We start from the raw sequence: 21,782 nt of genomic DNA, 5'->3' as shown, positions 1-21,782 counted from the left end.
AGGCTGTGTGTGTGTATGTGTGTGTGTGTGTGTGTGTGTGTTTGTATCAGCATCAGCAATTGGTGCAGCTTACAGTAGCCTAACGCATGCATTAGAAGGGGTGTCCACAAACATTTGGCCATATAGCTAGCGTATATAAAACCCGTGCAGCCCTGGCTGACTTTAGGGCCGCGCGGAGAAGCAGCTCCGCCCCCTGAGGCGGATAAAAGAAAGCGGCGCACGGGCGAAGCGGGCGTTTTTTTTGTGACGTCAGTGCGCGCGAGGAGGGGGGCGCTAGAGATGGCGGAGCGGCGCGCGCTGCAGCGGGATCAGTGCGCGAGGAGCTGCAGCTCGAGCGGTGAGACGGGCGGAGGGGTGGTGTTTATGAAGCGGGTGGATGAATAACAGGAACAGGGTGGTGCTGTAGTCGTGTAGCCTCGCGTAGGGACGTGTGCTTGTGTTCTGCCTTAGATAACAGAGCTAGATAGATAGCTAGCTAGAGCTAGCCTATAAGCTAATGCTACGGCTAAGCTAACGCTTGGTTTCCCGTTCTTTTCGGCGTGCGGGCTACTAGCTTAGCTTAGCTTAGCTTAGCATAGCTAATGCTAACCCTGCGGGAGCAGTCCGCTGGCTGTTGGCGATTGTTTTAAAGCCAGTTTCTCCAGTTTAGACGCTAAACGTTGCGATATTTGGCTGTCTATCTACCCACCCACCGGCCAGCGTTAGCCAGTGCTTACAGATGAGGGTTTTTAATAGTTAGCATAGTTAGCCACGATGCTAACTAGCTAGCTAACGTCCTCTCCGTTACCGAGGCGATGCGTCAAAACGGGGGTATCTGTCATTTAGTCCCGTCTGATTTAGTTTGGTCCCTTAACTGTCCCTTATTTAAAGTGTCAAGCTAGAAAAATAACATTTATAGGTAGTTATAAAACGTTCAATAAATGTTGCTAGCTATTAAATCCTAGCCATCAGTCCCTCGGTTTAATTAGCTGGGATATCCTCTCTAATTTGAGAAGCGGCTCGTTAAAGGAATCGAGGCAGTGATTTAGCAAAGTCACTAATATTAAATAGCTGATATTATAATTTTAATGCTTTAATGCTTTTAATGCATTAGCTAAGGGCTTCGTGGTTGGGCTGCTGACAGCAGTGTTTGTTATTGGGCCTGTTTACTAATGCAAGCACACAGCACCACACTGTGAACGTTTAGGCTTATAAACTCTTATAAATTCACAACTATTTCTATTATTCTCTTAATATCTGAATTATATCAGACTTGCTGCCAGATTTTGACCTGCAGTGTATATATAATATAGCTACAGTTAAGGTATGATCCGGGTATGGGCTAAAGTCAACTACCTGCTTGCCTGATCATATCTACAGCAGGCCTGTTGTAGGTGTGTGAAGATCAGTTAATTGAGTTTTTATTATTATTATTGTTGTTATTATTCTGGTGAAGTGTTTAGAAGCTGGTTGGTCTTATTTTCTAGAAGATTTGATCAATTCGAAGCCTTTACTCATTTTATTAAGGGGTGTGTGTTTGTAGTTGGTGTCTCGGCCTTGGTTTGATCATTTTAAGCTGCAGCTTTGAATCATGTGTGTGCTCTTACCATTTCAGTCTTTAGTCTTGGTAAAATTGATGATTTCTTATTTTTAGGAGAATGTCTAAAAGCTGAAGCAAGTGTGGCAGTGGTGCCTTGGTGGTTGGAGCACCTGGCTGTTGATGGCTGGGTCAAAACCCGGACTCGGGCTTGGCAAGCTGCTACTGTTGGTCCCTTAAGCAAGGCCCTCCAGATCTTAGAAGCTGGTTGGTCTTATTTTCTGGAAGATTTGATCAATTCTAAGCCTTTACTCATTTTATTATGGGCAGGTGTTTGTTTGTAGTTGGTGTCTCGGCCTAGGTTTGCCTTACCGCCTGCCTGATCTGTTGTGAGCCCTTGCTTAAAAACAGACCTGTTACTGTGATATTTGTATGTTTTCTAGATCAGTTTTTGGGTTTAATGATGTTTAATACTTGCTTTATTGTGACAGTGGTGTTTGTATTGGTACGATCGTATGTTTTTAGATGATCTGTCCATTTTAAGCTGCAGCTTTGAATCATGTGTGTACTCCCTTACTATTTCAGTCTTTAGTCTTGGTAAAATTGATGATTTCTTATTTTTAGAAGAAAGTCAGAAAGCTGAAGTGTGAAGTGTGGCAGTGGTGCCTCAGTGGTTGGAGCACCTGGCTGTCGATGACTGGGTCGAAACCCGGACTCTGGCTTGGCAAACTGCTACTGTTGGTCCCTTGAGCAAGGCCCTTCACCCTCTCTGCTCCCTGGGCACTGCAACAATGGCTGCCCACTGCTCCGGGCATGTATGCTCATGGTCTGTGTGTACTGCACGGATGGGTAAAAGACAGAGGCTAAATGCAATACTTGTCCAATACTAATGGTGAATATGGTTTTCTTGTGTTGGGTATGGAGATTTTGGTAGTTGAGAACCTTGAAGAGTTCAGAGCTCGTCCAGAGCACTTTTGGAGCACATCAAGACCTCTTACTAAGATCTTTGCATTTCTGTGGTTGTAATGGTTGGGTAAACCAGGACACATGTTTTCCAGCCAAATGTAAAGTAATTGGTGACAACGTAATGTCATTTACAGTTAGAGCCAAGAGTGATTGATTGGTTGATATATATTGTGAAAGTAGTGGCTAGTTTTCTATTGTAATAAACAGTTGCTTCTAAAGTCTGAAGAGCAGTTACTCCTGAGGTGTGCAGTGGTTTCAGACTTCAGTCTTTGTAAGCTTAGTCCCCACCTCTTGATGTCTAGTGCAGCAATACTGGTTAAACTGGTCAGTTTTAACATGCTGCAACATAACGATGTGACCTAAATATGGTGTACACACATTTTGAAGTCCGTCAGGCCCAGTAACAGGTGCTGTGCTGGCATAATTATCTTTTGAGGAAGCGGGTCTTCTCTTGAAGTGATATTTCACAGGAAAAAAAAATGTGATCCTGTTTTCCTTTCAGTTGTAGGTAACCAGCCAGGACCTGTTGGTGTCTGTAGTTCACATCTTGAGCTTTCTGTTGGAGCTATGAGGCTGATATAACAAGGGGTGGAAGTGTACGTCACTGGCAATCCGAATTTTGGCTTTGTAGCTTCAGTGGAAAGCTGCTCACATCAGCCATGTCTTGATTTGATCGGTGTCCAGCCAAGGCGTGCTTAAATTTGATTTCTTTTCAATGAGCCATTCATTGCTTTTGCACATCCCAGCGACACACATACTGAGCCGACAATGGAAACGGCCAATGCTGACCTTCATTTTGCCTCTTTTGTGTGTACTGAGGAGCTCATGAATTGATGCAAGCTTTCGGTTGTGTTGGGTTTCATTAACCAGCTATCTGCTCCTAATACAGCTTCTTAGTCGGCGCATCTTTTCAGTAGATGCTCTTTTTAGAGAATGTGCCCTGTTCTTGACCACTGTCTGAATGATCATACTCTTGTCACAGTAATGAGAGAAGTCGGTGGTCTCCAATGCTGCTCCTGGAGAGCTCCCTATCTGCAGATCCAACCTGTAGCCACCCCAGGGCTCCAACTCATTACCCTCAGAAGTGCTTGATTGGCTCAGTTGGGTGTTTGGTTTGGCGTTAACATCTGCCCTCCAGGAGGAGCAGGGTTGGAGACCACTATTCTAAAAGGTACAGTAGACCAAGGGGGAAAAATGGGTTTTCTCCTCACGGCAAACCTGGGATGTGTGGTGTCTGACTTTGGCTACTTTAATGTTTTCCTGGAGTTGGGAGGCTAATGTAGAGGTTGGGAGGGTCAAGGCTTCTCAATTCATGGCAGTTGTGATCCAGACCTTGTCCACACATTTCCAGATACTAACTTTGAAAATGTTTTCGCCCGTACAGACCAACATTTGCCTGTGCATCCTAGACCTGTATGATGTGATGGAACCGCATAGCGAGACCTCGAAAAAGTAACAGTCGGAGGTTTAATCCCAAATTACACACCTATGTAGTTCCCAAATTATGAATTCTAAATCTAAATACTGCGTTAAACATAGGTAATTGAACACTATCCACATATATTTAGATCTGGAAATCTGAAGGCTGGTGCTATCTGCTAGTGGACGTTGTATTTTCATGCCTTGCGTAGTTCATCATATAGGGTCTAAGGAAGTATTGGAGGTTAGACGTCAGCATTTAAAAAAGCTCTGTTTTTGAAAGGGTTTGTGTGTTGATGGGAGGCCAATATCTACCAATCAGAACTGTGAGCAGATGCCAAAAATGTTGAGTGAGTATCCTACAGTACCCGTCTATGGTTTGAAAAAAATAAGGTAAACATCCTTTGTACCATTGATTCAGGATCCTTTTGAGAGATCATGATGCCCCTGTCCCATGTCTGCTAAATTGGTGTTGGTGTGTTCTGGTACTTGTAGCCTTGTAGCTCCAGTTCAAGTGTTTGTTTTGAGTCAAGGGAAGATTGTGTTAATGTGATGTTGGTGAGCCTTTTCCTTGAAGGGAGAGCTTTTTGTCTGTAGAAGGTTGCTGGATTAGGACTGAAGAATTCCTTTCTTGGTCAGATTGTCCCTCTTTTGCTCTGCATGAGGGAGAATGTAGGATTTAAGGCTGGGAGGAATGCAAGAAATACTCGGCCTGTAACTCTTCCTGTCATGGTTTGATGGCAGGAAACTGCTTGATGGGTTTTAACCACTTGCAGTCACATGTCTGCGCCTTCTCCATTATGTGCTGGTTTCAAGTCGGCCTTTATCAGATCAGAACGCCCTTTAGACATCCTAACATATGACCTATTTGGATCAGGTTTATCACCGCCGTTATTACTGTAACCGTGATGTCAAGAAGAGGCTTGTCATCTGACTCGAGTTGACTGGTCACTGGTGAGACAGCTCATTTTCTACATACGATAAGCTAAATGTGAAAGGACTGCTTGCCAAATGGTTTTGGCTCGTGTGTTGCCTGGTCTTAAGAAAGCGGTGTGATCACCCTCCTCCTTTCTGTTTTAGAGAGGCTGGGTTCAATTCATAAAAAGCTTTCCTTTATGAAACAGCCCCTTTAACTGCTGTATTTGCTTGAATATTGATAGCATTATGATAGCTCCAGCTGTTCTGATGCACCTGGTTAACCTCACACTTCTAGCTTCTGGTTGGGTTTCAGATGTAATGGGTAGAATCTGCAGATGTTGGGTTTCTTTTAGGGGTGCAATTGTTTTCTGGTTTGATCTGATCTTGAGGTCAGTGTTGTAGTGGCTGTGATGGGCTGCCATCTAATCAGCTGCCTGTTAATGGTGGTGGTGTTCACTCTTAAGGGTGGGTTAAAACTGAAGATGCTTCAAATGGACTGTTTCATATGGGTGTTTTGAAGACTTGAAGGTTTAAAGTGAACCAGTTTAAGGGGGTGTTTATACTTGTTGGGTTTTCTTGGGCCAGACGAAGCTAGAAAATTATGCTTTGTTGCATTTTAGTCCTGGTTTTACACCGACTAACTGAAGGCTGCAAGTAGGGGACTGCAAGGCGGGTGTGTCTGCAGGTCCTGCATAATCAATACAGTGAAGAGCGTGGGGGCGGATCCAGTGGTTAGATTATTCTTCTTGTGTGCGTCTTATTAAAATTAATGGCCTATTGATCTGTATTAAACCACGTGTTTAATGTTCTGTGAACAAGTTAGCATTTGTACAACATACGATAAAGCTGTAAAATTCAACATTACTGTGACTGCGTTCCAACTTGCGCGTCTGTACTTCACTGAGGCGACTATACTAATGAATTCTCTTCTAATGGTGGTTAGTTTTTTTTTTTTTTTTTTTTTTTTTTTTATAAATCCAACCAAATCTGACTAGTATGAACTAACTCTGAAGGTTCATCACACTTTCACATCTATATAAATATGGGTCTTTATGGATCCAGAAGTTTGTGGCATCTGAGACTAGGTTCTTCTCGCAGTGCCATAGAAAATGTGCTCAAGTGAAATTCAAGTGTGTGCTGTAATGGTACCAGCTCTGTCCCCTGTGAGCCATTTTTACTCTTAGGATGTCATCTTTGCCTGTTTATTTTGACCGCTCTTTTTAATTTTTTAAAACATTGGAAAAGTTTGTAGAAGTCGCCTTTTTTTCACGTCCGATCTGCTGGAACTGTTAAACTTGCTCTGTTGTGCCGCATGCATACACCCTAATTGCTATGGTCCGATCCAGACATGCTCATTCAGATCAGTGCGTCTCCAAGTAGCTAGATTTTCCTCCTTATGCTGCATTCACGGCATGCATCCATGCCCGTAACCTAACCCCATGAGAGAGCCTTGAAGGTCATCTGACTGCATTATGCTCTCTGTCTCACTATGCTTCACATTTTTGTATATCTGTACCCCATCCCGTCTTTTAGCCGTGTGGCAGCTTGGTTGAACTCTCTGGCATGTCTGCAAAAGTCAGTCTGGACGTTGTCACATGCAGCTATACTCGCATTTTTACATACTGGTCAAAGTGCGCAACTGCAAACAGTGGAGGTAATCTGAAGCTGGTCAGCTTGTCCTCCTTATTATGCAAGGCCCGATTGTCCTTGGTCAGAGAAGGGAGCAGCAGGCGTCTTATTAATAGAGAGGAAGGTGGTGGGCGAGGTCACGTTGCATGGTCTGATGCTTTGTTGGGCAAGACGGTGGTAGGCATAATGTTTGTTTTAGTAGGGAGAGCGTATAGGGTGCAGTTGGTGTAGCATAGTGGGTAACCTTGCTTTCCTGAAGGCAGACTAGGGTTTGAGTCCCAGGACAGACTAACTCACCAGTCTATGCCAGTGAGGGTCCTTTTGGGGGGTGGGGACTCCTGGTTCCAAATCTCCAGATATAAATAAAAGTAAAATGAGTTCTGATTAATTGTGTATTAAATATTCTAATGTAGCCAATTTGTAAATTGAATAATGAAGTTTTGATTGCAGCCCAAGATCTGCTGCTACTGGTGGATTTACCTGTGAAATATTGTACAAAATGTCTGGGAATATGTTCATTGTAATCTTACCCTTATTTGCGACCCTCTAGTATGAATCTGTTGGGCTAAAGGGTGAAAGTAATTTGCAGAAGTTTTAATTAGGAGTGTTTGAAAAGATATAGACAGGAATTTTACGTTGAGGTGGCATAATACTACCACAGTATAGCCATGTAATACGTATGACCAGGAATGGGTGATGTGGCATAAATATCCCTCAAGTGTTCCCTTCTGTCTGGTTCATCTGTGAACACACGTGATTCATGTTGGCGTTTGCAGCATTTTGCAGTTCAGTGTTCTGGATGACCTGATGGTATTAGATATGCTTAGAGAAGTGTGTATATAATGTAAATTTAGGATTGCCAAGTCAGCGCTGTTTTATAAAGTCTGTTTTTTGTCACTTTGTGGTGGTGGTCTGTTTATTTAGAGACGTTTAAGTGCGTTCAGTGTTAATCGATCTACAGACTTCAGCTGTTTCAGCATAGAGTGCTGAAGTGAATGGCTTGTGTGTGTGTGTGTGGACACAGGGATGGATTTCTTTAGGCTATTACTCATGGTGCCTTTTGATCTTGTCCTTTGGGTCATATGTAGGCCGAGGATACTACAGCCAGGGCTGTGTCTGTTTCTATATTTATGCACAAATTTGTAGTTGATACCAGCATGTGCACCACAGAAATTTGAATTGCAAATGTAAGCAAAATGTTTGTGCTGTGTAATCCTGACAAAGCTTCAGGTTTTAACTTTCAGAATCTGCTGTGACTAAGCGTTGGTGTATGCACAGCTTGTATAAACTTGGATTTTGTTCATGTGTGTAGGCAAAAAAAACATACAGAACATAAACAGTAAGCAAATATAAATAACGACCCTTAGCCTGGTATATGTAAAGTAGATCAGCTTCTGAGAATCAAGTGGGGTGATCTATACATTCTCAATTGTGTGTTGGCTGTCTGTACTATTTGCTAAAATGGCTTCTTTTATACGATTTAGGTTTCAGTGGGGTGGAGGAAGTGTCTCGTAAAATGAACGGTGACGAGTCGGATGACGAGCTGCTACTGGAGGAGGAGGCAGCGGTGGCAGTGGGGCCCGTGCAGATCGTAGTAGCGGATGAGGACGAGCATGAGTTTACACTGGATGAGGACGCCCTGGAGCGCATCCTCCTGCAGGAGCATGTCCGGGACCTCAACGTGGTGGTCGTGTCTGTAGCTGGAGCGTTTCGCAAGGGGAAGTCCTTTCTACTGGACTTCATGCTCCGATACATGTACAAACAGGTAAGGGGGCACAGCACACAGTTCAACTTTTTAGTATGTAGTGATGTTGATTGGCGTCAAAGTTGGCATTGATGGTGTTACAATTGATGCCATGTGCTTAAGATGACCTCAGTCTGTCTACATTTGGCCTTCCCCTCAATTTTCTTCCGATGATGACAGCAAAGGGTGCATTTTACAGAATTATGAACATTAACCAGGGATGAATGCAGTTCTAGAAGGGGATCTATCTAAGGGATCAGTCTACAACTACTCAGTAAGTGACACACAGTGCAGTTAACAGTCCAACACTGGCTGTTTTGAACAGGGATGTGGTGCAAGAAGCTTAAAAACAAACCACTTGACAAGAGGGGCTCTTATTTTAGTATCCTAATACTAATCTAGATCATGCACCTCACTAAAGAAAAAAACAAGTTTTGCAGTGTCATAAAGTTGCATACAATGCATTGCCTGTGTTCCCTGTGTTTTTCATGCTTGGAAGGTGTAGTAATTAATACAGGTATGATGCAGAAATGAAGAAAGCAGTAAAGCTATTTGTGGACAGCCTGTATGTATATATTTACAGCAGTCTGACACCAAATGCAGCAATGGCAATGTGATATTTCGGTGAAGTCTGCACTTCACTTCACGGTGCACTCTGGTCGCCCAGGATGTGCACGCACATTTAGTGATTAGTTTGTCCGTAGTAACGTTGGCCTCCTGTGGCCTCTTTCTTCACTAAACTCATGAGTATTGTAGTCCGTATCAAAACCAGTTTATTGCATGTGCATATTCACATCTCCAAAATGTTACTGCCTGTTAAAATGTTAATGCCTTTACTTGGATGGTCCACTCATAGATGCTCTGATAGAATCTGTTAAATGCTGCTGAACTCTACATTGAATATAAATGACTGTATTGAATGCAACCCTGCAACTTAACCTTTCCCTTGTATCAACCCTAAATCCTAACATTAATCTAACTAACAGGGTAGGGGCTAAGGTTGGCTACATTCAATAGACATTTGCATTCAGTGTGGCGTCCAGCTGCATTTAAGGGACCTTTAGTTGGATCATCCATCGTAAATGTTCAACTAATATTTAGGTTAGTGTTCCCAGACCTTAACTTTCAAATAATTGGAGTATTTCTATTAGTCCATTGATTGTGACCTGCCAGATTAATCAAAAGCTACTGATTTTACAAATAGTAATTGTGCTTTATTACCAAAAACCAGTCAGTTGTTGCTAGAAGTCCCTCGTGTTTGTGGGGAGAAAAATGCAGTTGCTGCGGTGGTTTGCTGAAAAGATGTGTAAACCTCTAAGACAAGTGACCACTTGCGCCACAGGCTCAGCATTTTTAGTAGCTACAAAATTTTAAATGTCTCTGGGGCACTAGGTAAAGGGCAATATTTGCCCCCGGTCACTACTGTGATGCTGCTCTGTACTGCAGTTCTGAAAATGGCCTGAACACACTGTGTATATACAGTGAAACGGATTGGAGAGCACATTAGCGACACTATAAAGTTTGATCTTCTGCTGTGATGCCATGATGGAAAGTTCTTTGTACAGGAGTTTAACACATGAGGTTCTGAAATATGGTATACCCATTTTTTCTTTCATCAGTGTAATCAGTATTATCCAGTGTTTATTGCAATAAAATGTTTCTGCTTTCTATGACCAGTGGCATGTTTTGCCCCATCCTCCCCACTACTGGTCTTCCCATTTAGGTCGGGTGTCTTGGGAGAGGCTATTTTTGCATGTGTGCTAATGGTGTGAAATGAACCAGTATTTCCTCATTAGACCACTGCCAATCCAGCCCAGCCCTCACTCTCTGCCTTCTTTGTGATCAGGAGTCTGACAATTGGGGCATCTGTTTGGGTTTTTGGCTCGGGTAATGGTTCAGGGTACAGAGATGAGCTGTTGCTCTGTCTGTGTCTGGTTTAACAGACTGGACTGATTAGAGCACTCTGCAAAACAAGGCAAACTGAGAGGGGTGCTCCAAAAACAGTGGGACTCTTTACTGTTTGGTACATTAAATAAGGTTATTCTATGGCTGTATTTAGTATCTCCAGGCTCACTGAGGCGTGATTAAGTACATGCAGGGCGTTGTATGGCAAAAAAGACTAACGTAGCTCACACTTTACAACATGTGACCGACAAGTTTCCAAGTGTCAACTGTTTGGTCTCTTCAGTGGCCCTAAAGTTGAACTACGTCTTCTACAACTACAGGTTTCTCTTCATTCAACGCGTCCAAACACTAATTGCTTCCTGTAACTCAGGGATTTTAATCTGTTTTAGCTGATTTGGCTTCTACCCTGCTTGGCCTGTGGCCCGCTTTTGTTGCAACCTTGCCTTTTTCTTTGCCACAGAGGCTGCTTTTGTTTCTTGCTGAGAGCTCTGAGCAGTGAAGTCTGGGGATCGACATCTAAAATAACACTAATGTATGCTAAACAAGAGGCACTTGCCCCCTGCCACGCCATATGTCCTCTGTGAACTGCCCAGTGGTCCTCCTAAGTGGGTTTTAATGGTTTGGATATGCTCTTGTGGTAACATGGTCTACACCCAGTTGCTGTGGAGCAAATTGTTTTCTGCTGATTAGTTCTTCTCCTTAAATGAGGGCTAGGATTTGATGAGTATATTGTTGGAGTTTTTTCTGTTGAGGGTGATGCCTGTATAAGTCTGGGTTTGACGGCGTGAGCAATGGGAGTTGCTTTTCAACCTTCATTAGTTGAAATTACCTGGATTTTTTTCATGTGTGTGTAATGGAGCATGGATGAGGTGCTTTTTGCTTTAAATTGAGGAAATAATTCACAATTGATTAGGCAAGCCAACAGTTTCAGTGACCTTTTAAATTGGGCACAGTTTCACTGTGGAAATGGAAAGGTCTGGCTGGTTGTGTGCCTTGCAATGCCTCATGGGTTTTACTGGTTCAGTTTGATTTGTGAGGACAGTGTATGGTTTTTAGGCACAAACCAGCCAAACCCTCTCCAAATAGCCAGGCTTACTTTGGTCTAACTGGAGCAGAGTCAGAATTGATGACTTGCTCCTGTGCTCCCCCTACAGTTGAAGTTTAATTCAGTTTTACTCCATTGCTGTAAATGCAGATCACGGTTTGAGTGCATCTAAAGTAGAGCTGGACAATATGATGGTATTTTATTGTATTGTGATAAATTATCGTAATTCACAATATGCTTAGAAAAGCATATTGGAATCACGATAAATTTATCACAATACAATAAAATATCACCATATTGTCCAGCATTTTAGTGCTTAAACAGTGTAATTAGACTGGTTTAGTCAACTAAAGAACTGGCTTAGTCAACTAAAGAACTGAAAGTATCTGAATTGTGGCTTAAGAATCTGTTGCTTCTGATGTATTTAGTCTGTGATTACATGTATTCTATATCATAAGTCTTTAAATAGGGTGTTCTAGTATTTTTATCATATCATTTGGCCCTAATCTGAAAGTAAAGAAGCATGTGGCCTGAGGCGGTAGAGTAATGCTACAAAATTTTACACTAATATGATTGGTAGAGATGAACGAGACCTCACTCCAGAACAGGGCAACTAAATGTCCATAGTACAGTAGCAGAGGCGCCTTCTCCCCATTGTAGTCAGTGGAGCATCAACATTATTTTGAAGCTGCTCTTATCAGGTAAAAGTGCTGAAAAGTGCTTCTGCTTTCAAACAGAAAAGGTGCAAATGTTTGTTTATTTGATGCAAACATGGAATTGGCTTGTGCATTTTATTGCTCACTTCCATTGACCAGAACTAGGTTTTAGTTTTCATGATTCTGAGTTACAGGCAAATGAACGAGCCTTGCAATGGTGGCATACCAGCATTAGTCAGTCAGCTTTATTGTCAAAGCTGCTCAGACCCATGGTGCATTAAGCATTAAATAATACTGGGTGTAGTGATGCATGCAGCAGATTTGAGACTGGGTATGGTTAGGGCAAATAAACAGTAGTACAAATTGGAGCTTTAAATGAGTGCATGTTTTGGTTGATTTGTGCTAACACCAGTGCTGTTCTGTTCCAGGTATCTGATGTGTGGCTGGGGGGAAGTGATGAGCCTTTGACCGGCTTCACTTGGAGGGGAGGCTGCGAGAGAGAGACCACAGGCATCTTGGCATGGAGTGAAGTGTTTGTAGTCAAGAAACCAGACGGGAACAAGGTAATACTCATCACTTAATACACTTGGTTTGTAATACAGTACAGTGGCTATTATCCAGCAGACAGTGTGACTTCCGGTGGTTCAAGAAACATGCAGTACAAATGTACATTGTTGATGCAGTGGCATTTGCAGGCATTAGACTATCCAGACCAAGCCAGGCTTTTGCAAACCATGCTCTCTGTAATGCTTTACAAAGTTGTCTCTTGATTCCAAGACGCATGTTTGTGTCTTGCCAGTATTCTGAAATTAAGGAGAATAACTTCAAAGAACTGCTTGCTCGTCAGACCCTCCCTGAGTCATCTGAGAGAACCTGATCTAAAAGTGCATCAACAGTCTAGTATTAATATGCCCTGATGCATAAGATGGGTAATCCAACTAATGTAACTGCACTATGCACAAACACTGGCGCTGTTCTTCTGGGAACCTCAGTTTCAAGTGGGCAGTGAGGCTTAAAGGCCCTACTATGGGTCTCAAATGCACTTCCAGCAACCACTAGTGGCCATACTTTGACTGAAAGAAGGGCATTAGGGTACTTCAGTGATCACATGCTCATCTGAAGGTGGTTTAAGTGATTGGGTTAAGTATGCATCTGTTTTGAGACCCTGTTTACCTGTGCTGAGCACTGTTCACTTTATTATATACGCTGAAGATCACACTGGAGTTTGTTGCTTGTTTTTGGAGCGAGATGAACATTCCTCTGGCTTGCTGTGGGCCTTCTCCTTTGAGCCCAGTCACTCATGGCCATCTGTGTCTCCACAGGTGGCCGTGCTGCTCATAGACACCCAGGGAGCCTTCGACAGCCAGTCCACCATCAAAGACTGCGCCACACTCTTCGCCCTCAGCACCATGACGAGCTCAGTCCAGGTCTGCCTCTTGTGCTGCTTTTAAACAAACCGAATATCCTCTCCATGTTCTGACATGCACAGACTATCAAAGTGCCATTCTTCACCCATGACTGTCCTTTTTATGTGGGGTGTGTGTGTAGGTTTACAATCTATCCCAGAATGTGCAAGAGGATGATCTTCAGCATCTTCAGGTATTCCTTGCTTTAATAGTAGTCAAATGTGGTTTATGCAAATTGTCATCTAGAACGTCCAGCTAGTTTAGAGCTTGTCTATACACATCAGCTAATCACACAATTGTTTATAGATCCTTTTTGATTGCTCTCTTATTTAATGGTATGTGGCGGAGTCATGGTATTTAAGCTGTCTGCTGTCATCATGAAATACTAATCCTATATAATATTAATGTTCAGCCAGATGTGTTGGTGAATAAATGTTGGTGGGTTGCAATTAATGCATCACTGCAAATGTCCGTGATTCACAGATGTCCTCAATGTCTAACATTGTTCCTGTGTTTTGCAGCTTTTCACAGAGTATGGAAGACTTGCCATGGAGGAGATTTATCGAAAACCATTCCAGGTATTAGGATGGAACTTTATTTTGGGGTTATTTTCTGACCCCAAATTATTAATGATTAAAAAAAAAAAGCCTAGACTAAACTGCAAATGATCATGGCAAGTGAAGGCATCCTAATTGCAGTAATATAGAAATTTTAGTTTGGTTTTGGTCACTTTTGGTGAATTTCTGCAAAGGGCAAAATGACTTGCAGGGAGTTCACTTGATAAAATCCCAGTGCATTTTAAGGTGTTTTCATTTGGTGTGATTTGTTTTATGCACGTTTCTTTCAGAACAATGGATTTGTAGTTTGATTCAGAACAATTCCTACATGCTTATCTACAATCCTTATGTCTTGAACATGAATCTGTTTTAAATTACTTTGGTTAAATGTGTGTTTATGTCTGCTTTCTAGTCACTGATGTTTCTAATAAGAGACTGGAGTTACCCGTATGAACATGCGTATGGCCTGGATGGAGGAAATAAGTTCCTTGAGAAAAGATTGCAGGTATGCCAAAAGTTCTCATGACCCATCAATGACCACCAAAACATGATGCCCATACTTCTAACAGAACCTCTTCTGCAGCTTTTACACTCTCCTGTATTTATGTATTTTCAGGTGAAGCAAAACCAGCATGAGGAGCTGCAGAATGTCCGGAAGCACATCCACTCCTGCTTCTCCAACATCAACTGCTTCCTGCTCCCTCACCCAGGCCTCAGAGTGGCCACAAACCCACATTTTGATGGCAGATTAAAAGGTAAGCACTGACTGCCCCCTAGAGGCTTAATTCTGAAGTATTTGGAGAGCAAACACTGTACAACAAGCAGTCAGCATGATTCCAGAAGGGGTTTATCAAAGCCCCTGACAACCTTGTTCAAATTTTTCCCAAGAGGATTTTTGCTCAGCATTGACTTGGGCAATCAATTATAGATAATAATGAGAGCAGGGTATTCTTAGATTGGGGGAACTTTGAATAAAGCATATGAAATTCATTCAAATTCAATATTGCTTCTTTTTATACCCTAAACACTTACAAATGCAGGTCTTTATTGCAATATTTTACATTTATGGCATTTAGCAGACTTGTATCCAGGGCATATTTACAAAAACTCCATCTACAAGGATTGCTGATGCCTACATCTATAAAACAGATACCTGGATATGTAATATGGACAACAGTAAAGGGGCACTTGCTCATTAACTCCCTTGATTTCTGAAGAAACAATGAATGTTTATCCTGCTTTTGTTGGAGTATCTGTCTCTACTGTCCATGGAAGAAGGCTTTCAACTAGAGGGGCTTTGAGCATGTAATCACGTTCAGTGTCGAGCGTTAGTAAGGTCCGGATTTTGGGTGATCACCACCCCACCTAATCCCAAAGGTACTGGATGTAGCATCATTAATCATTCCAGAGAACACCGCTCAATGCCGGGGGGGCTTTATACCCCTGCCCTACAAGCTGTGCGCATTTATTACATCTGCGTCTGCAACAAGTGCAATGTATTCATTAGAAGAGGTGTCCGCAAACATTTGGACATGTTGTATGTAAATGAGGGGGTAAATCTGATCTGCTTTAACTGTTAATATTGGTGCACCCCTGACTGTAAATGTCTCTCTGCTCACCCCTCCCACAGACATTGATGATGACTTCAAAAAGGAGCTTGTCAGTCTAATCCCGTTGCTGTTGGCTCCAGAGAACTTGGTGGAGAAAGAAATTGGGGGTTCCAAAGTCACGTGTAGAGATCTTGTACAGTATTTTAAAGTACGTTTTTAATCATTTCTTGATTTTATGGGTTTGCTCAACCTTTTTCTGTCTATCCTAACCTGCTCCTTTGTCTGCAGGCCTATATGAAAATCTATCAAGGTGAAGAGCTGCCACATCCAAAGTCCATGTTGCAGGTTTGTTTCATTATGACCTGCATGGTTGAAACTGCACACTATTTGTATACCTTAACTATTATCTAGGTCTTGAGTTTTATACTTTGTTTATTTAATAAATAGGTGTGAAAAGTGTCCTCTCCCCCTTATCTGCTTAGGCAACAGCTGAGGCCAACAATCTTGCAGCAGTCGCTGGAGCTAAAGACATTTACAACAAAAGTATGGAACAGGTATGTAAACAACCCCCAGGTTTCCAATTGTGTCCAAGCTGCATTTTGGTTTTGTGCAGTCTAAATCCCTCCTTGAATTACAGTCAAGTTCACACAGATGTGGATAAATTTGATAATGGGAGCTGAGCTTTTTCGGCTTCCAGTCTTGGCAGCAATAACGGGTGACTAATAGTAGTGGTGTTGCCCTGTGAGTGTGCTGAGGAAACCTAGGAGTCTTCTGAGTAGATCCTTATGATTATGGCAATTCAGAAAACCTTTTGGTGAAATAGGGAGGAAAAGAATTTGGTGCATGTAAATGTGCCACAATTGTGAAAGTATTGCACAATACACTAAGTGGAACATTTCAGTTCACACTTTCATGCAAAGCATGACATTCAGCAGAAGAGCAATAATCTGATCATGCTTCTGTGACCAGCGTGGCATCCAGTATCTGTAGGTCAGTGTGCTTGGTGGCTAGCTAGCTGAACTACTGTTAAAATAAGAACCTGCACAAGAGCACTGCCTCGTTTAATCTGAAATCAAGGGTTGTTAAACAGTTTATCCTGCTTCTGTCTAGGAAGGTTTTTTACTAGAATTTTGGAGGAGGATTGCAGTGAGAATTTGATTGCATTCAGTGACAATGACTTTAGGTGATCACCATCCCAACTCATCCCAAAAGTACTGGAAGGAGGGCTGTCCGTCATTCCAGAGAATACAGTTCTTCCACTGCTCCACAGCTCAGTCTTAGGGGCTTTATAGCCCCCTAGCCCAAACCTGGAATCAATAGATTCATATTAATCTGCTACAGAGGGTTCTATTCTATTGGCAGTACTACTGTACGATGCAAGATGAGCTAATAAGCTGCACCAACTGCTGATAGATGCAGACAAAGTAGTGGAATTCGTTCGTTAGAAGGGGTGTAGTCACATTCCTTGCTTTTAAAATTAGTGGCATTTGCTGAAAACATACATTTGTCATGTGGTTTTATGCCAATTTTCACTCCTTTGTTGAGGCACACAACCCAAGTGCTTATAGTGCCCTCTTGTGGAGAGTAAAACAAATGTTGAATACTGCCCTACTTGAGTCTGAAGCTCATAGGAATCTATTTCAGTGCCCAATTAGTTACAGGCTCATAATAGGGGAGATCAGCTTTTTTACTTTTGACCCATTCTGTGCTGCAGGTGTGTGGAGGAGACAAGCCGTACATCGCCCCCGCTGACCTGGAGCGGCACCACCAGGAGCTGAAGCAAAACTCCATACGACAGTTTCGCGCAGTCAAGAAGATGGGTGGTGAGGAGTTCTGCCGCCGCTACCAGGAGCAGCTGGAGACTGAGCTGGACGAGGCTTTCGCCAACTTCGTCAAGCACAACGACGGAAAGAACATTTTCTACGCAGCTCGGACACCTGCCACGCTCTTCGCCGTGATGTTCGCCATGTATGTGATCTCGCTGGTGACTGGCTTTGTTGGCATAAACTCTGTGGCGACGCTGTGTAATCTGGTCATGGGCGTGGCTCTGGTGTCGCTGTGCACCTGGGCGTACGTTAAATACTCAGGGGAGTTCCGCGAGGTGGGGAGTGTCATCGACCAGGTGGCAGAAACCCTCTGGGAACAGGTATGTGTCTCTCTTTTGTTGACCGTTCTTTTTCTTTCCTTTGTCCTCTGCTGGTCTTTTCAGTCAGCTGAGCAGAACACAAAGCAGCTCGTGTATAACGTTACAGTAATCGCTCCCTCCTTTTCTCTCATTTCCGCTTCTTTTTTTCGAGAGTATGATTGCTGTCTCCCCTGTTGATTATCTTTAGTCACTAAAGCTGATTGTGCGTCATATTTTTAATGAAAACACACCCTGACTTTGCTCCATTTCCTGACTATATTTTTATTAAGGTTAGTTGACATCAAAGTTGGCTGAATTTCTTTTTTTAAATGTCAAAAAAAGGTCTGGGTCTGTTTTCATAAACCTAAAGTGTAGGAGTTTATATACTGATTTATATTTGAGTTTATACAACATTTTAAAACATTATCTTGCAACCAAAAGATTATACAGTTAGACACCTAAATATATGTTTTATTTTAAAATTAAAATGTATTAAATATACAGTCTGGTATCTTGCACTTAGGTTTCCACCTGTTTTAAATATGCCCAATTTTGTGACCCATTTTCAAATATTTGATTGTGCCTTCTAAAGCCTTTGGTTAACATTACTTTTAAAGTTGTAGCAGATTATAAAGAGCTAGGGGAATCTCCCTCTCTTCCTAATGGAGTTCTGCTTAATGTTTATGACCTGCACATCATGCACTACAACCTTTAACCTGTTGCTGAACCGAACCGAATGCCCCAAAACATTTCTCATTACGCCTTTGACCCAAAACAAAGGTGAAAAGTGCATTAGGCTGAGGTGGTGGGTGGGAGGGCTGAGTCCACATGGTCTGTACAGACTGCAGAGGGAGTTGGAAGGGAGGGGTACAGCACACATTTGAGGCTACGCTCTGCATGAGGCAGGTGTGTGTGTTCTGGATTAATTTCTGTTTCACCCTAAATGGTAGCTTCTGCATTATTTTAGGATGAAATGTAAAATAACAATAAGAAACTGCATTAAGACGGTTTTAATATGCTGTTGACCGGACCCTTGGGTTGGGAATAAAAAAATAATCTAACATCAGGAGAACTGGGCTCCTTACACTACTAGATTATTTCTATCAACTTAGACTGGCAAAAATAATCTGTTTCAGATTCACCCAGACCACAAATCGGGGCCAAAATTGGGGTAGAACTCTGTTCTGATGGGTAGTTTAGGATTATTTAACTTTTTTTTTTTTACTGTGAATAAACAGGTCAGAATAGACTGCTATAGAAAATGCTCTTGATCTTGTGGCATCACAAACTGTATGTATTGAGTATTTATTTTTTTATAAAACGCTTAGTTGTGTTTAGGGCAGTGTGGCCTGGACACTTGTAAATGTAGGAGTGATTGCCTCCTTGGAACCACCAGTGCCCCCCAAACTGATATCTATGAAGCTATGTAATACTTTACATTGCTTTGCATGCTGTTACTGATTAGTAAACCATAGGGAGTGATGGTCACCGAGCATAAGGGGTTAAAACATGCTGCCACACAGACTAGTGGAGCTTTGTGGGCTGATGGTGATTATAGCAGCTCCTAAATCAGTGCTCCTATTCTTAGCTATGTGAATACAGACCCTGATCTGTCCCAACAAACCTTACCCAGAGCTAAACCTCAGTGTGTAGATAAAGGTTAGTTGGAGTCCTTTCCAGTCTTTCACGCTCTTCTGTTTCTTCCTGCTCTTATGTCTCTCCTTTTCTTCTCACTTTGTGCTAAACAGAGGACTCCAAGAAAGGTGAGATGCCCAGTCAGCACTGACCTCTTGTGGTTGTCTCTTGTTTTACAGTTCTCTCCTCTGTGCTCTTCACTAACTTGCCTTCCTTCGTATTTTTTTTTTAATTTGTTTAGGTGTTTTCCAAGCTTTTCGAAGTTGCCAGGAGCAAAGTGACATTGGGTGCCCTTCTGCCTGCCCAGCGAAAGAGACTGTCCTCAAACAACAATGTGAAGAAGAAAAACTAGACTCCTCTCTGCTCTGTTTCCACAGAGCCCTTTTTAGGACTTCTCCATCCTGATGAGTTTGTGGCCTGGGGCGGGTCATGCTGGGTTAGGATTGCAAACAAAACTATTATGTATACCTGGTTCACTACATTTGTAGAATGCAGGTTGGCACTTTCATCGAGATATTTTGTTGGTCTTCGCCTTCTCTTCGTGCTGATGTGTGTTGTGGGGGGAAGGAGTGTGCAGAGTCTTAAGGGGTTTTCACGTTTGTGTGTGCGGCGTCCTTCCAGAGTTTCTCTTTAACTGTCTTGCTTTGTGTGTGCAAGCTCTCATCATTCCCTCTTCGGAGTTTCCTTTATTTTTATTCCCTTTCCCTCATTTTCTGTTTTTTCCTCTCCTCCCCTTTTGCCTTTCCTTTCCTTTCTCCCTCTCCTCAGGTGTGTAAGCCTCAGAGCGATCAGTAAATGTAGGAGAACACTAGGCGAAAGATGGTGAGCGCCGTCAAAGCTAGTCTTAATGAGCAGGTGATCAGCATGCCGAGTTGGACAAACTGACATTGCAGCGGCCCTTTACGCTGCGCAATCACAGAGCCAAAGTTTACGTCATTTTTACTGCAAAATCTGTAGTATGTTCTTTCCTGAACACTTGAGAATGCTGCTGGCATTGGCGCTGGCATTGCCAGTAGTGGGAGACAGGCGGGCAGGCATTGGCTTTGTAATTCAAGAGAAGTTACTGTAACCTTTCTAATGAAGTTGATTTGTGCTTCACCATTCCTCCCTCCCATGTTTTAACAGGTGACTTTTCCACTTGAAGCGGTCAAGGCCCTCGTGGTTTTCACTCATGGTTAATAGGTGATACAGGAGCTTCTGCTGTTTGTGTCGAATGAATTTCCCATTGATTTTAAATAGCACTTTTTTTCGCACTTAATTTGAACAAATTCCAGAGAACCACCTCATTTTATCTAGGAGATGTATGACGTGTATGTTCCGCAGTATTATATAAAGATTGTAAGTACAAATCATGGCAGACGAGGATGCTGTACCAACGCTGGTAGTAAAGTGAAATTTCTTGGTACGCTGTTTCTGCTTTAGGCCTACTCGATTACGTTTGCCATCTCCCTGCTGTATAATACAATAATGACGTTTTGCTTCTTTGATAATTCCATCCACAAGATGACGGCCAACATATGCTATCCTGTACAGTTTAGATTTTTTTAAAACTTGTCACAAATAGGGCATGTGTATGGAAATAAATGTATAATTAAATTTTCTATACTTCAGTTTTTCCTCTTTCTTTTTTCCCTAGCTGGAAGAACAAAGGTTTTGTGGTAGGCCAATGTGTGGTTAATTTAAAGGAATGCTTTTGTGATTTTTGTGTAAATGTTGGAGGAACACTTATTTTTCTTTTCTATTTTTAAAAATATATATTCATTAAATTTGCCTTGAGCGCCACAATTCCACTCTTGTTGATGAGCATTGGAATGTTTAATCTTTCACTTGTTTGTTTCATTTTAAAGTTATTTTTCTTTAATTTATTTTTCAATACAAGATTAAAATGAACTACTGTATCACAGAATCTGTCCTCAATTATTATTTGTGTAAATGCAGCTTTACTGTACATGGTAAGTAATGGGGGAATTTACTGGGGCCCCTGCTCTAATCTGCTGGTGCACTTTTTTTATAAGGTGTAGAAACTCCAACCCTGCACCTCAATTCTTTTCTGCTTGGGCCCAGCCTGGCTTGCCTGGCTGCCAGCTTGTTTGCCAGCCGCCTGGGGTACTCCTTTTCCATGCACTCTCTCTCCTCAAAGGTGTTTTGTGAGGCTCTGGAAGCCCTACCATAAGCGTACAGCTCCTGACTACAATCTGGTGATCATTAGACAATACAAGCCCTCCTGCCGGCTACGAGTGTTGGATGGAGGGCTGTCAGTCATGCTTAATAAAATATTCGGTCCACACCTGTACGGTTCCTGGATAGCACTGCTCAGTGGTGTGGGGTTTTTATAAAGGCTTTGGTAGGTTGACGTTTCTTCACCTTTGGGAGTTTGTCCTATAGTTACATTTGCATATCAAATAAATAAAGTATAAATTATAAACAAAATCTGCTGCCTTGGAGAAATAATCACTTTTTTTTTTTTTTATTTAAAACCTCACCTGGCACAGGCAAGTTGGGCAAACATGCTAGAAGTTGTAAAGGAGTGAAAGTTCAGGTGGTTAAGAGATCCTCAGTCTGGCTGTAAAAAGGTTCTTTCAGCGACGCCATACAAGAACCAGGGGCCGGGTGCCAGCAGTGCATACATTTGAAACTGGTGGCACCGCAGAGGCCAGTATGTTTGTGCTAGCTACCAAATATTTACACCTGCCCCTGAGGAAGTAGGTTAA

At 42.4% G+C, this 21,782-nt stretch overlaps 1 protein-coding gene across 2 annotated transcripts; it reads left to right on the top strand.

Annotated features, from left to right (window-relative positions):
* The first annotated feature begins 240 nt into the window (after positions 1 to 240).
* Positions 241 to 20,966, top strand: LOC140547805 (atlastin-2). 2 transcript variants are annotated; one of them, XM_072671001.1, is made up of 14 exons: positions 241 to 337; positions 7,933 to 8,213; positions 12,227 to 12,361; positions 13,121 to 13,225; positions 13,347 to 13,397; positions 13,726 to 13,782; positions 14,174 to 14,266; positions 14,378 to 14,516; positions 15,392 to 15,519; positions 15,600 to 15,656; positions 15,794 to 15,865; positions 17,026 to 17,457; positions 19,185 to 19,199; positions 19,313 to 20,966. In XM_072671001.1, exons 1-14 carry the CDS (start codon positions 280 to 282, stop codon positions 19,421 to 19,423), a joined length of 1,734 nt encoding a protein of 577 aa, XP_072527102.1. In that variant the 5' UTR covers positions 241 to 279; the 3' UTR covers positions 19,424 to 20,966. The 2 variants fall into 2 exon arrangements, with proteins under 2 accessions (XP_072527102.1, XP_072527103.1); XM_072671002.1 differs by lacking the exon at positions 19,185 to 19,199.
* Positions 20,967 to 21,782: the final 816 nt, after the last annotated feature.

The sequence above is a fragment of the Salminus brasiliensis genome, chromosome 25 (genome assembly GCF_030463535.1).
Source record: "Salminus brasiliensis chromosome 25, fSalBra1.hap2, whole genome shotgun sequence".
Lineage (NCBI taxonomy): Eukaryota > Metazoa > Chordata > Actinopteri > Characiformes > Bryconidae > Salminus > Salminus brasiliensis.
Note: the sequence above shows the minus strand (reverse complement) of the source record. Positions and strands in the feature narration are given on the sequence as shown.